Below are 15,384 nucleotides of genomic sequence, written 5' to 3'. Positions count from 1 at the left end.
ATAAAGTTACCATCTGGCATACTGCATTTTTGATCACCACATTACAAAAAAGATGTTGAGAAAAAGTGCAAAGAAGAGCAACTAAGATGATCAAAGGCCTGGAGGCTAAAACATATGAAGAATGGTTGCAGGATTTGGATTTAATTAGTCTAGAGCAGTGGTGGGCAACCTTTTTTTTCAACTGAGCCAAATCTCGCCAAAACCACGACTGAAATTTACTTTGAGAGCCACATTTTTAAAACCGAAAATACATAGGATGGTACACTGTTTTTAGTTTCAATAAACTCTGGCATTTGAAGCACGCAAGTCTTAAAGCTGTCAAGTTACAAGATCCTTGCATCCCTAACCCTTTAGGAAAAAAACCCCAAGGGGTCTTCAAACCTGACAGCTTGAAGACTTGTGGACTTCAATTCCCAGAATTCTGAGAATTGAAGTCCACCAAGGGCATCAATCATATTAGCCCAGGCAGGGATCTGCAAAATTGGCTCTTAAGACTGGTGGACTTCAACTCCCAGAATTCTGAGAGTTGAAGTCCACCAAGGGCATCAATCATATTAGCCCAGGGATCTGCAAAATTGGCTCTTAAGACTGGTGGACTTCAACTCCCAGAATTCTGAGAATTGAAGTCCACCAGTCTTAAAAACAGCCAACTTTGCAGACCTCTGTGTTAGCCCAAAGCCTGGCGCTGGGCGGGCCTTGCTCCCCCATTGGTGGAGCCCCAAGAAGCGAGGAGGGAGAAAAAGAAATGGAGGCTAAGGAGCTTCCCCCCCCGCCCCCTCCCAGCAAAAATCTAACCGGGGAGCCGGGCGGGCAGTAGCAAATTAGCCGATCACGCCCCGTGATCGGTTAATTTGCTACTGCCCACGCGGCGTGATCGGCTAATTTGCTACTGCCCGCCCGGCTCCCCGGTTAGATTTTTGCTGGGAGGGGGCGGGGGGAAGCTCCTTAGCCTCCGTTTCTTTTTCTGCCTCCTCGCTTCTCGTCCCTGCCCGACTTCAGGATCCTCCCTAATCATTGTGGGTCGAAAAGAAAAAAGGGAAAGGGGTGCTTGTTTTGAAGTGCCCGAGAGGAGGGAGGGGAGCGGGCGCCCGGCACACAGAAGAGCCGCATTAAAATGTGTAAAGAGCCACATGTGGCTCGCGAGCCGCGGCTTGCCGACCACTGGTCTAGAGAAAAGAAGGACTAGAGTGGACATGATAGCAAAATTCCAGTATTTGAGAGACTGCCACAAAGGGGAGGAGTCAATTTATTTTCTAAAGCACCAGAGGGCAGGACAAGAAACAATGGATGGAAACTAATCAAGGAGAGAAGCAACCTGGAATTGAGCAGGAACTTCGGACATTCCTAACCAATGGAACAGCTTGCCCTCAGATCTTCTGGGTGCTTCATCACTGAAGGTTTTTAAGATGAGACTGGACAGTCACTTGTCTGAAATGGTATAGGAACTCCTTCTTGAGCAGGGGGCTGGACTAGAAGACCTCCAAGGCCCTTCCAGCTCTATTCTGATTCTAAATGATTCTAAAGTTCCCTTTTCCCAATCCCTAAAGCAGCTGTGCACTAAAAAAAGGACACAAATAGCTTGGGGTGGGGTAGGGTGACCTAGGTAAATACCGTTTATTGTAGAAACAGGAACAAAAATGAGCACTTGCTTGAAACACATGGAGATAGAACTACCAGGAGGAATCATGAAAACATTTGATTCAGTGACATCTTTGTGCATTATTTGAATTGCAAAGGTGGGAGAACTCACTTTCATGGCTAAAATTCATATTATGTGTTGCCTTCAGAGACATCTGCAGGAGGTGATAAAAAAATGTCAATGTAGCTGTTCTGACCTAGGCTTCACAGAATCACAAAGCAGACTCCTTGTCCCGACAAAACCCCTTTTTATTAAGCTAAGGTGAATTCCTCTCATTCACATCCAGCAAAGTCCCAGCAAACAGTCTTTCAAGGGTGAATTTATAATTACAGACCTTATCAGGTTTGGAGAGCTGCCAGGCAGATATCAAATGCAATGCTGTACAAGAAAATACTTACCAAGGAGCCTCTGAGAGTCACGGACAAATATTCACACTAATTAAGCAAACTAATTTGTCTCCTGCAAACTCCATTCCTCTTTCACTCCTCTTTATTCCCTATGGGAGGGGCCATTCACCATCCACCTGTGCCTTTACTCCTGAGTCAGCCTTTGTTCAGTGGTGGGATTCAATTTTTTTTACTACCACTTCTGTGGACATGGCTTGATGGGCATGGCATGGCTTGATGGGCATGGCAGGGGAAGGATACTGCAAAATCTCCATTCCCTCTCGATCAGTTGGAACTCGGAGGCAGAGAATAGATGAGGGCAGGGCCAATCAGAGCTGGTATTTATCGGTTCTCTGAACTACTCAAAAGTTCTGGTACCGGTTCTCCAGAACTGGTCAGAACCTGCTGAATATCACCTCTGCCCTTGTTACAATAATACAATACAATAGTAGAGTTGGAAGGGACCTTGGAGGTCTTCTAGTCCAACCCCCTGCCTAGGCAGGAAATCCTATACCGTTTCAGACAAATAGCTATCCAACATCTTCTTTGTTCCTTAACTGTTCCCTTCTCCTGGAAGCTCTGTGCATGTGCTCCAGCTGTTCTTCTGCCCCACTGATCTCCGACTCCAAAGGCAGCTGACAACTGTCAGACAGCCCTGGCCCCCTCTCTGCCTCTGACGCAGAGCCCTCACCAGAGCCTTCCCCAGACTCCAGGACTGGCCCATGTTCCTCCCCAACCTCCTCACTGTCTGAGTCTGCTACCAGCTCCGCTGGCTGCTAGTGGGCCACAATAATAGCAGCCATGACTGCACAAGTGCCATCTTGACTTTTTTTTTAACAGCCTCCTTTCAATTCCTCTGTTGCTCTTTTACTTGATCTGGCTGTTTTTCAAGTACGAAAATGCAGCAGCATTAATGCATACAAGAGTTCGTTTTTCCTTCAAACTTAGCTCAACACTGAATGATTTTGCTAAAAAATGCAGCCTGTAGTGATTTGGAAACAGGACTGTCCTGTTACAGAGCCAAGACGATGATTTACTGCTCTCAGGGGAATCTTGGATTAAGCTGGGAAGCTTCATAACTAAATAGGCTCATGTGAAGCAAGAGGTCCTTTTCAGTGATTCTAGTGCAACAGCTCCTTCTGCTTGGAAATACTGAATTTAGCAACTAATGAATATCAATGTACCTGAAGTTATTAATCATCCCTCTTTACTGAAATGTAACTCTTAGGAAAGATTAAGGGAGATAAAAACTCCTTATGGAGGCCTTTACAAAAATATTAAACAAAGCCTGAAATATAAAACTAGAGAAGCTTGTTGTATAGGTATGAATCAGGGGTGGGCTGCTGAGAGTTCGCAGGGGTTTGGGTGAACCTCTAGCTAAGATTTTGTGCAGTTCGAAGAACCCTCAAATCCCACTGCTGGCTGGCCACACCCTCCCCTCTCCGGAGTCCCCATACGGCCCATTTTGGATGCAGGTAAGTGCAGGGCGTGCGCAAAGGCTTGGGGAGGGTGAAAAATGGGCCTACCAGAAGTTTGGGAAGACCAGAAAAGGCCCCATTTCCAGCCTCCAGAGCATGGGAGGCTGTTTTCGCCCTCCTGGAAGCTCGAGGAAAGCTTCTGGAGTCTGAGAAGGGCAAAAACAACCCCCTCCCCGCCATGGCGCAGGAGGCTGACCAGGCCACGCCCACCCAGCAACTGGGAAGAGAGCTCCTTGCTAAACTTTTTGAAGCCTACCCCTGTATATAAGCCATTGGTGGCACAGTAGTTAGAATGCACGATTGCAGGCTAACTCTGCCCATTGCCAGAAGTTCGATCCTGACCAGCTCAGCCTTCCATCCTTCCCAGGTCAGTAAAATGGGACCCATGATTGTTGGGGGCAATATGTTGACTGTAAACTGCTTAAGAGGGGGCTGTAAAGCACTATCGAGTGGTATATAAGTACTATTGCTATATGTAAGTTTTTCAGAATTATTTGTATTTAGCATTTCTGACACCATCCTGTATGAACAGAAACTTCGTTTAAAGATTTCTGTCAGAGACAACGCACCCCTGAGGCTCACAACAGAAATCATTCTCCACACCACAAAGAACTTTCAAAAAGATTTTGTATTATAAATATATTGTCTTTTTCACAAAGCCCCTCCATTGGAAAATAAGTTTGGTATTGTTGGTAAGGGAAGTATGCATTTTCTTATACATATGGTTTCATACAAATTCAGACTCGGTAGATAAGGCACAGTGCTCTATGTTTAAGTAAGAACTGATCTTGTCTCCATGCCTTCATGGGGTAAAATTGTTCTTCCTTACAGAATAAAAGCAGCAGTACATTTAAAATTACAATCTTGGATCACAGTGAAATTTAAAAAGAAGAGCCATACTTAGACACACACACAAAAGTCATTTTCTACAACCTGCCTTCAAACAGCGTCCTCCGGCATACGCAGACAAAGCACAACTGCAGTACTGTTCAAGCCTTTTATATGTGGACAGTTACTGGCTCATTTCTTGGAATTAGCTCAATTTATTTGTGAGGCATAAGGAAAAAAAGCTATACTGGGAAGGAGAATTTGTTTCTGAAGTTTTTTGGCACTTGATAAAACCAGGCAATTGGGAGTGAAGGCCCAGAAAGTACAACTGGCTAGTAGTAGAAATTTTGAAGCCAATCAAATCTGGTTTATGACCCTTAGCCCCAGTTCTACCGAAGTGTTCAGGCATTTGAAGCCAAAGAAACAAGTAGAAGTGATATATAACACCTTAGCATCCAAGCAAAGCACTTGCCAGTTGATGAAAAGTTCATATATCCATTCTGCTTCCTTCACAAGCTTGGTGTCTCTACAGAACATTTTTAGCCATGGCATCTTACAGTTATTAAAAATGAAATATATCGTTCAATAAAAAAATATTTAAATTGGTATATCTGCAAAATATATAGATGTATATATATATATTTTGTCTGTAGGTAAAATATTTGTCCATAGATGAAAGAGTGATTGGCACTGGAGACAAAAGTTGGAGTGGGATATTAGTGTAAACTATCACTGTTAATCAAGGCAATGAGAAAGGGGAAAATAATTTGGACTAAAAAAAATAAAAAGGGGACTGGTATCATTCAAACTCTGATAAGGCACACCGTCTTCGAAACTCTTGCCCACGTTCGTGGATCCATTTATTGGACACTATAAAAGAAGAAGAAAGGAAGTATTCGTTAACTCATAAAGTTTTCGTCCGGCCTTCCCTTCAGAAGCTCAAGACAATGTACACAGCATTTTTTTCCTCCAATTTGCCCCTACAGCAGGACTGTCAATCTCCTGGCCCATGGGCCAGACGTGTCACGCACTGACTACGCCCACGCCCGGTTTAGTGAAGGGGGGAAAAAAAGTCCCGATATGTCACATGACGCCACCGTGACGACATGAGTTTGACACCCCTGCTCTTCATCAACCATCATAAGGGTAGGTTGGGCTGAAAGACAATGACAGAGCCTGAATTAGCTAGTGAGATTTCATGGACGAGGGTGAAGATGAACCTATTTCTCCCCAGTTCTCAACCAAAACCATAACTGGTGATTCACACCTGGTTATATTTAATGATCAATCCACCTACAGAAGTGTTATATAAACTGTAGCATATAGGTAGTCCTCGATTTATGACCACAATTGAGCCCAAAATTACTATTCCCAAGCGAGAGAGTTTTTAAGTGAGTTTTGCCCCACTTTACGACCTTTTTTGCCACAGCTATTAAGCGAAGCACTGCATTTGTTAATTCATAATATGATTTAAAGGGAATCTGGCTTCCCCCGTTGACTTTGCTCGTCAGAAGGTTGCAAAAGGTGGTGCACATGACCCTGGGACACCACGACCGTCATAAATGTGAATCAGTTGCCATGTATGACTACAGGGATGCTGCAACAGGTGTAACTGTGGAAAACGGTCATGTCATAAGTCGCTTTTTTTCAGTGCCACTGTAACTTCAAAAAGTCACTTAATGAATGGTTGTAAGTTGAGGACTACCTGTATTTATTATTGGGGTGAGGAAAATTAGAGCGCTATGCTTGAACCATGTCTGTCAGCCCCGAGCCCAGAGACAACACAACAAGATTCACACACGTCCAATCTTTTATTTGCTTACAGCTAAAAGACAATCTTGCCAAGCAAAAGCGCTATCCTTTTTCTAGGGCAAGGGTGTCAAACTCAATTTCATTGAGGGCTGCATCAGGTTTGTGCTTGACCTCAAGGGGGCCAGGGTGGGTGTGGCTAGCTCAATGTCACTCATGTCAGGGACACCTGTGGTGGCCCGAGTGCTTTGCCAGGGAAACTGGGCTCCCAAGCTCTGTTTTCGACTGCCACGGCCTCCTGCAACCTCTGCCAGTGAAAATGGAGCTTGGGGAAGGGGGCCTGCACGCGGCCTTTGCGAGCTCCATTTTCACAGAGGGTTTCAGGAAGCTGTGGCAGCCGAAAACTGAGCCCGTTTTTGCTGGCAGAAGCACCGCGGGCTGATCCTTTGCTGTTTCCAAGGTGGCTCCAGGGGTCAGATCTAAGTACCCTGCGGGCCGGATCCGGGTCCCAGGTCTTGAGTTTGACACCCCTGTTCTAGGATATGGCTATTCTAAACCTTTTCCTCCTTCTCCCACCAGCTCAGGTCTGCACTGTCTCTTAATCCAGGCCTTTCTCTGGGAAAGCTCTGTGGTGCTAAAATTCTCCTCACTGCACATTCCATCACAATACTGAAGTGTCAAACCATTTTTCAAGTTACAAACGGGTTCTGGATTTGGACAGGGGATTCCCAAGCTTCACATAGATCCATTTCTACATAGCCCGTGTCGTAAGGTATGGGTTAAACAACTTCTCTTGCAATGGAAGAAAGAAAAAAATAAAAACAAAAAACCTGCAAGTGTGTTTCCATTCTGATTCCACATTCTTCCTACAAAAAGTTTAATTAATAAGTCCTCCCACTTGAGACATTTCAAGAATGTTCCCATACAGGATTTAAAAGCATTTAAATACTATTAAAATCTCATCTTTCAAATTTCATACATACCCCATTTGTTACCAACTAATACTGGACACGCGGCGTGCCGGGTACTGTAGTCGCCTTCACCGCTTGGGAAAAGATTGTACCAAAATACCGCCGTACCCTAGTAAAACATAATGTAACAGCAAGTTATTTGGGGAATTAACTTTTGAAAAATGCAATACTAAGAGGAAATATTGTAAATGTAAATATTCTCCAAGTGCCGGAGAGGATGTGGCAAAGCACTCTCCATCACCCCTGCGTTGGTTTCTAATATTTCTCAAATGCTACCTTTCAGAGGATGAGCAAGATATAGGTAGTTCTCAGTTAACAACAATAATTGGAACTGGAATTTCCTTCGCTAAGTGATGAGATGCAACATCATGCGACAGAATTGCTTAGCAATGGCAATCCTGACACTTCCTAGTTTGTTAAAAGAATCCCACCCAGACATTAATTGAGGATCCACCAAGACCACTTCCACTCACCCTGCCAGGACAAACTACCAGAGTATAAAAAGAGAGCAAACCCCATTCCCAACCAGCACTGATGAGGTTACCTAGTTTGGTAGTGAAATGTCTGCAAGAAAGCAACCAAGTTCAGAGGACCAAGGACCTCTCATTTCAACCCTGAGCTACAAATATTCTCATCTATGAGGATCAACGACAATACAAGCCATTCCTGGCTTGGTCCATCCCAGCTGTGAGCCTCAATAAGGTAAGAATCTGCCACCATTTAAACTCCTCCGACCCACTTTATCTTCCACCCCCCCCCCATCTCTCCCCTTTTGGCCATTCTGAACTCCCCTGCTTCTGACGCCACCACTGCTCCAGGTGAGCTTCACTGTCTTTTTCCTCCTGTTCTGACCGAGGCTTCCCTAAAGTATGAAGCAAACTCCTGGTCCCAACAAAAACCCCTTTTATTAATTGACTGTGAATTCTGCTCATTCACATCCAGCAAAGTCTTTCAAGGGAAGATTTACAGTCACAGACCTTATCTGGCTTGGAGAGCTGCCAGGCTGATATCTGTAAAACTTGGCAAGGAGTCTCAGAGAGTCATGAACCAATTAAGTGAACTCATTTTCTCCTGCAAACTCCACTCCCCTTTTGCTCCTCTTTTATTTCCTCTGGGAGGGCCCATTCATCACCCACCTGTGGCTTTACTCCCAAGTCAACCCCTGTTCTTTAGCTGTTCCCTTCATCTGGCAACTCTGCGCATGCGCACACTGGGAACAGGCTCCAGCTGTTCATCTGCCTCACTGATGTCTGTCTCTGAAGGCAGCTGATAACTGGCATACAGTTCTGGCCCGCTCTCTGCCTCCAACACAGAGCCCCCATTAGAGTCTTCCTCAGACTCCAGGACTGGCCCATGTTCCTCCCCAACCTCCCCACTGTCCGAATCTGCTGCCAACTCCGCTGGCGGGCCACAACACCTCCTACTGCTGAAGAGGCACACCTGGCCCAGACCTGTGCAAGGCAGTTGCAGGCTGTGCCAGGTCTTCTTCCCAAGGACATTTGTGACCTTGTTTAAATAATGTGTAGCTTACTCTTGAGGCTTTGGAAGTGGAGCATAGGGCCATGATGGCAAACTTATGGCACATGTGCCAGAGCTGGCACGCAACACCCTCTCTGATGGCACATGAGTCGTTGCCCCAATTCAGCTCCGCAAACAGTTGATACCACCTCAGATGGCCTCATAAGAAGATATAAAGAATTCCTTGAGCCAATATATGATAAGAAAACAAAATGGAATGAATGGATGGATGGCCTGGTCTTCTTCTATCTTTCGTCTAAAAATGTTACTTCCAAAACCCAACTCTTATTTTTCTGCTAGCAAAAATGAAAAGATACCAGAACTTTTATGAGATACATGGAGAGAATGGTCAGAGATGGTCACTTTACATGCACACCTTCTGCTTACCTTCTTTGGCCAAACACTGGCTCCGACCTCAGGGAATACAGTTGCTCCTCCTGCTGCCACGTCACTCATCTGAAAAGGATAAAAAGTGACTATTCAACTCTCTTTGAACCCTAACTGAAAAGCAATCCCACAGATTCCATCAATGAACCGATAAAGCAAGGTAAAATTTTGACAGCACCAAAATTATTTATGCTAATTAAAAGAAAGCAATAATCGAAGGTGGCAAAAGGCTGCAAGAATTCTTTATTTGGGAAAATAGTAAATATAGCTCAGTAACACAGAGGTACATATATGCTGATCATATGAATGCTGATGGAACTATATTGTTAGGTTATGGACAAGGGAAATTGCAAGAAAAAAAATTGTGCTGTGAATATTTGCTCTGAAAAAAGACAAATTCCATGTTGGGAAAATCAGGAAGAAAAAAAAATGAGAAAATAAAACCAGCAATATCACCATGTCTTCGTAAAGCTTACATTATAACCTTATTTGGTTCATTTTGTGCTTTTTTGTGATTGCCATAAAAATATTGAAAGCTTGAAAAGGGCCAGAAAAGAATTTTAAAAAGTAATTAATCATCCCAAGCAACACCATAACAAGGAAAAACTCCATTCAGAGTTACACTGGGATAAGACAGGTGGCCAATAAATGTAATAAAAAAATAAAATAAAAAGTGAACACAGGTGAACATAAGGGATATGACAGTTATAAAGAAAGCCAATTAAGAGATATTTTGTCCCATTTTCTCAAAACTAGAACGGAGATCTTCCAGTGAAGGTGAACAATGGGAAATTTAGGGTAAGATAAAAGAAATATGTATGACCACTTCTTATGAATACCTCCAATATTAGGGCTTTGGAACATCTTGCCCCACAAGTCAAGATCCGCTCCCACCCTTCTGACCTTCCATAAGGACCTGAAGATCTGGCTCTGCCAATTGGCTTGGGACCACAATGGGAGTACCGTATTTTTCCGTGTATAGGACACTACTTTTTGTTTAAAATATTTACTTGGAAATGGAAGGGTGTCTTATACACTGGAGGCCGAGAGGAAAAGGGGTGGCCCATCCCATTCCTCCAGCTCTGCCAGACGAGCCTCTACCTTATATGCAGTTCTATCATTCATCTCTATTGTGGTTGTTTCCTGTATCACGTTGCCCTCTAGGCTTCACCTCTATTTTTCCTGTGATGCATTTCCTGTTCTTGTATTACTCACTCTCTAATAAGATGGCTTCTGCACAGTGATGGCTTGTAGTGTGCTCACTTACTCTATATAAAACATGGGGGTGTCCTACACATGGTGGCATCTTATAGATGGAAAAATACAATATAACATGCTGGAAGTGGTTGGATTAAGAGAAAACCCTCCACACCCCCCCCCCCCATGCATCTTGTTCCCTTCCTTCCCATCCTTTTAATTTAATCTTTACTGTTATGAAAAATATTTATTCTTCTTGGTTTTACTGGCTTTCATTGTTGTAAGTTGCCCAGAGTCGCCTTGAGCTGAAATGGGCGGCAAACAAATCTTATGATTTTCAATATTTATTGAATATTTATATTATATTCTTACTGGATATTTATGATAAGGGATATCTAGCTAAGGACACTGTTTTATAAAAAATGGTTTATTCCATTCACCTTTAAAAACATAACTCATGATGTACAATACAGAATGTTTCTCCCAAATTGCTGTGTGTAATACAAAACATTTGACCTTCTAGGATGCCATAACATAAATCAGAACACCACCAACTAACCCCCCCCACACACACACAATCCCTCTGTTGTGTTCTTCAGCAACTGACATTTTCTTTCCCACTGAGACAGATTCCTTGACTGCATTGTAAGTGTGGACATCCTAACATCTTATCTTACTTACATAGAATAGCCACGTAGCAATTCTATTGCCTGTACCCAGTTCTTTAAAGGCATCGGGTTCATCTTTCTGTGTTCAAAGACATAGATGGTATTAGAAGTAAAACAACAATGGCATGCAGAGGAAACATTTTAATATAATTTTTCTTAGAATGTCTGAAAAGCAAGAAAAACTGTGCCAGGGTTTTCCTCCTTGATGTTAACATTGTTTTATTCAGGTTTTATCTGAATAGCTGGGTTACATAGCTAGCCCACAAAATCCTTAAGATGCAAAGCACGGTTGTTATTCCTCTACCTTATATACAAGGGGAAATCTGCAACACTTACTTGTTGAAAACTCTCTTCTTTTTGGAATGGATAAGAGAGCCTGTGCTCATGAAATTAATCAGCAACATTTTTTGAAACCTACCCAGGGGTGGCCTTCAAACAATTTAGCAAGGGGTTCTCTGACTGGTTACTGGGTGGGCGTGGTCTAGTCGGCCTCCTGTACCACAGGGAGGGGAGGAGTTTTTGCCCTCCCTGGGCTCCAGAGGCTTTTCTCACGCCTCCGGGTGGGCAAAAACGGCCTCCCCAGGTTCCGGAAGCCCTCTGAACTTCCGGTAGGCCTGTTTTTCGCCACCCCCAAGCCTCCCCGTGCACCCTGCACTTACCTGCATCCAAAATGGGCCATGTGGGGACTCCTAGGAGGGGAAGGGCAGGCAGGGCCAGCCAGGAGCGGGATTTGGGGGCTTTCCGAACTGCACAGAAACTTAGCTACAGGTTCTCACAAACTCCTAAGAACCCCCAGCAGCCCACCCCTGAACCTACCCCAACAATGGCAAGATACGTAGTAACGTGCTATCCATTTATGTTGTCTTTGTAACAGGCCACTGCAATGCAAAGGTTGACTTTTTGGCAATCTCCTAAAATTGCAGCTATTTTGAGCCAACACTTTATGAATGCCTGCAACACATCAGGGATAATCTTCTACCAGATCCTATTTTTCCTATTTTACAAGATCTGATGTGTTTTGGGGGATTCATTATGCAATTGCCTTTAATCTTCTGTTGACATTTTTAAAGCCAGTTCCATTGCTTTTGTGCAACTTGCCCAACTTATCTGGATGTACAGTGGAACGTGAAAGATTAATGGTGATATAAAGTCTATTGTAAGGTACTACAATTCCAATACCACAGGCATTACGGAACAAATTCTTCTCTAAAGCACGTGGGTTTTCCAAATAGTCCATAAACAAACAATTATCAGTAAACAGAACAGACTTATGTAAATCTCTTTATGCCCAGCTTCCAGAGTGCTACAGTTCCTACAAAACAAACTCTCGCACATCTAAAAATATTTTTTTAAAAAATCCAGACAAGAAGGGATTGTATGCTGTCCACTAGCTGCAATTCAAATCAACCAAACAGCTAAATTATACTTGTCAGCTTAACCATGTTCTGCCAAAGCAAACAGAATGTCTTTCATCCTAGAATTACAAGATAAACCTTTTCTTGCTGGCAAACTTAATTACTTTCATATGCAGATGTTTAAAATAGTTGAAGCATTGCAGTGCTTCTTTCATACTATTAAGTACTGCAATAGTTTCTTCCCTATGCGCAATTTAAATTGGAGATTTTATCTTTAAATGTCTAGGAACAGTCTCACCAGCAGGAAACGCTTTTCTATGAATAGAAAAGATCTGTCTTTTCCAGGAAAGATCTTCTTTAGAAGCCCTCCTTCTAGGTGTAGAGAAGCATTTGAGTGGTGGCTTATTAGAGGCAGTCCTTGACTTACAAGCATTCATTCAGTGACCATTTAAATTTACAATGGCACTGAAAAAGTGACATAAGATTATTTTTCTCCCTTGCAACTGTTACGGCATTCCCACAGTCACATGATCAAAATTCAGACGCTTAGCAACTGGCATGCATTTATGACGGTTGCAGTGTCCCGGGGTCATCTTTTGTGACCTTCTGACTAGCAAAGTCAATGGGGAAGCCGGATGCACTTAGCAATCGTATTACTAACTTAACAACTGCAGTGATTTGCTTCACTGTGTGGGGCAAGAAAGCTCATAAAATAGCAATAGAGACTTTTATAGTACTTTACAGTCCTCTCTAAGTGGTTTACAGAGTCAGCATATTTCCCCCAACAATCTGCGTCCTCATTTTACCGACCTCGGAATGATGGAAGGCTGAGACAATCTTGAGCCTGGTCAAATTAGATCTGCCAAACTGCCAGCAGCCGGTGATCAGCAGAATTAGCCTGCAGTACCACACTCTAACCACTGAGCCACCGGGGCTCAAAATGGGGCAAATTCACTTAATAACTGTTTTAACAGAAAATTTGGGCTTCAATTATAGTCAAGGACTACCTGTATTATCCAGTCATCTCGGGGAGATTTGTTTGATACCTGCGCTCTAATATTTTTCAAGCCATGTATGTACAGTATGTATTAGCTATTTTTTTAATCTTGTTTCAGAAGCTGGGATATTATTTGATCAATGCTGCTGCTGCTGCTGCTGCTGTTATTGCATTTATCTTCTAATTATTTTGCACTGATTTTACATTTCATGGTTTTCTTTCTTATAAATCACTATTTTATTCTAAGTAGCCCTGATAAGGCCTGTTAGTGAGTGGCTGGAATAAAAACTTCATTAAATAAATAAAATATTAAAGTGAAATACATTGGGCATTTTATGTAGCATAGTAGAATTTATAACACAACACTATAGAAGTTCACAGGTGCACTGCAAAAATATTAGGACAGAAATTAAAGTTATGCATGAACACAGGTTAATACACTGTTGATTTTGAGAAACACATCAGTGGATTTTAAGCAAAAGGGTGAATCAGAGTTTGATCTTGTGTTAAGGCAAGAATTTTTAAATTACTGTCGGACAGGTTGGTTCAAGAAAAATGTTAATTGAAAATGTTACTTTACACCAATGCTCCATAAATCACCATCTGAATTTATCCATGTTTGATTAAAAGATAGTTCACTAAGAAAAAATATAAACAGGCATTAAAATGCAGATATACTGAATTTCAAAATAATTTCTTAATTATTTTTTTGATCAGCGCAACACTTTAAACCAGCGGCACAAACTGTGAGCTTTTTAATGAGCTACATTTGATAAAGTTAATATAATTAAAAACAAAAGCTGACCATTGCTTTGTCTCTATGCCACTGATATAATATAAAGCTTTATCACTATTCCCAACGATTCAGCAACCTTTTTCTGTAAAGCACTTTCTATTAAGTGACACTTTTAACTCTTTCCTTAAGGGTTCACTGCAACTATCTTTTTATCGTTCAAATGGTGGTTTAGAAAGCTTTATCCATTCAGATGGATTAGACCACTCCAAAGCCCAAATTTAATACATATATAAGACACTTTGGACAGCGTCCCCAAAGCCTAAAATCCGCAAACTTTTCCTTCACCCATCATTTTACTTGCCCGAGCAAAGTCATAGTGAGGCTCATATTGTCCTCCCACTCCATAATTTGCTACCTGGAAAAAAAGAAAAGAAACACAGCACATATGAAGAAGCCCAACGGTGAGGAAAGACTTACCCTTCCAAAATCAAAATGAGGCTCGTACTGGCCTCCTACTCCGTAATTGGCTACCTACAGTAGAAAAAGCACAAACACCCTGTGAAAGATCTAAGACGGGAATCTCGTACGCTTGCTTCATTTCTAAGAGGAAATCTGGCTAAAAGACAGTAGAACAACTTAAGTCTTCAGAGTCAGCCAGTCTCCCTAAAGCAGGGGTGTGAAACTCAAGACCCGTGGGTCGCATCCGGGCTGCGACGTGGTTGGATCTGGCCCGTGGGGCTGTCCTCGAAAATGTATCTGGCCCACATGGCTTCGGCCCAGTCTACCCAATGCGAAGAGGAAACATCAGGCCAGGGTGGCTTCGGCCCAGTCTACCCAATGCGAAGAGGATACATCAGGCCAGCGTGGCTTCAGCCCAGTCTACCCAATGCGAAAAGGAAACATGGCAGCAGTTTGGGGACTGGCATCAAGCTGGCCCCACCCACCCAGTTGGCCCCACCCAATCGGCCATGCCCCCCCGCCCCCCCAGAGGTCAACCATAGCCCCGATGCAGCCTTCAATGAAATTGAGTTTGACACCCTTGCCCTAAAGGCATATCCAGGTAGTCCGCGACTTATGACCACAATTTAGCCCAATTTCCATTGCTAAGCCAGACAGCTGTTAAGTGAGTTTTGTCTCATTTTGCAACCATTCTTGCTTTAGTTGTTAAATGTAACATGGTTGTTCAATGAATCTGTCTTTCCCATTGACTTTGCTTGTCAGAAAATCACAAAAGGGGATCAATGACAGTGCAATAGTCATAAATACAGGCCAAGCATATGAATTTTGATCATGTGACCGTGAGGATGGTGCAACTGTTGAAAGTGTGAAAAGGGGACATAGGTCACTTTTTTCAGTGCTGTTGCAACTTTGGTCACTAAACGAATGGTTGTAAGTCGAGGACTACCTGTGTGGGCAATTGCAAAAACTGAAGCAGGAACTATTGCAGACTTGCAAATAACACTTAATGCATTAAG

At 42.9% G+C, this 15,384-nt stretch overlaps 1 protein-coding gene across 4 annotated transcripts in view; it reads right to left on the bottom strand.

Annotated features, from left to right (window-relative positions):
* Nucleotides 1-4,113: 4,113 nt before the first annotated feature.
* The window catches only part of P4HA1 (prolyl 4-hydroxylase subunit alpha 1), a 48,922-nt gene continuing 37,651 nt past the window's right edge, over nucleotides 4,114-15,384 (bottom strand). For 2 of the 4 annotated variants that reach the window (XM_081954389.1, XM_081954390.1), the window contains exons 11-15: nucleotides 14,387-14,440; nucleotides 10,835-10,900; nucleotides 8,957-9,025; nucleotides 7,064-7,160; nucleotides 4,114-5,201 (exon numbers count right to left, since the gene is read on the bottom strand). In XM_081954389.1, coding sequence (XP_081810515.1) covers nucleotides 5,131-5,201; nucleotides 7,064-7,160; nucleotides 8,957-9,025; nucleotides 10,835-10,900; nucleotides 14,387-14,440 — 357 coding nt within the window. In that variant the 3' untranslated portion in view covers nucleotides 4,114-5,130. Of the gene's footprint in view, nucleotides 5,202-7,063; nucleotides 7,161-8,956; nucleotides 9,026-10,834; nucleotides 10,901-14,266; nucleotides 14,325-14,386; nucleotides 14,441-15,384 lie in introns of all 4 variants that reach the window. The other 2 variants (XM_081954391.1, XM_081954392.1) reach the window with 1 other exon arrangement.

This window comes from Natrix helvetica (genome assembly GCF_964273705.1).
Source record: "Natrix helvetica genome assembly, chromosome: 5".
Taxonomy (NCBI): Eukaryota; Metazoa; Chordata; class Lepidosauria; order Squamata; family Natricidae; genus Natrix; species Natrix helvetica.
This window is presented reverse-complemented; position numbering and strand designations above follow the sequence as displayed.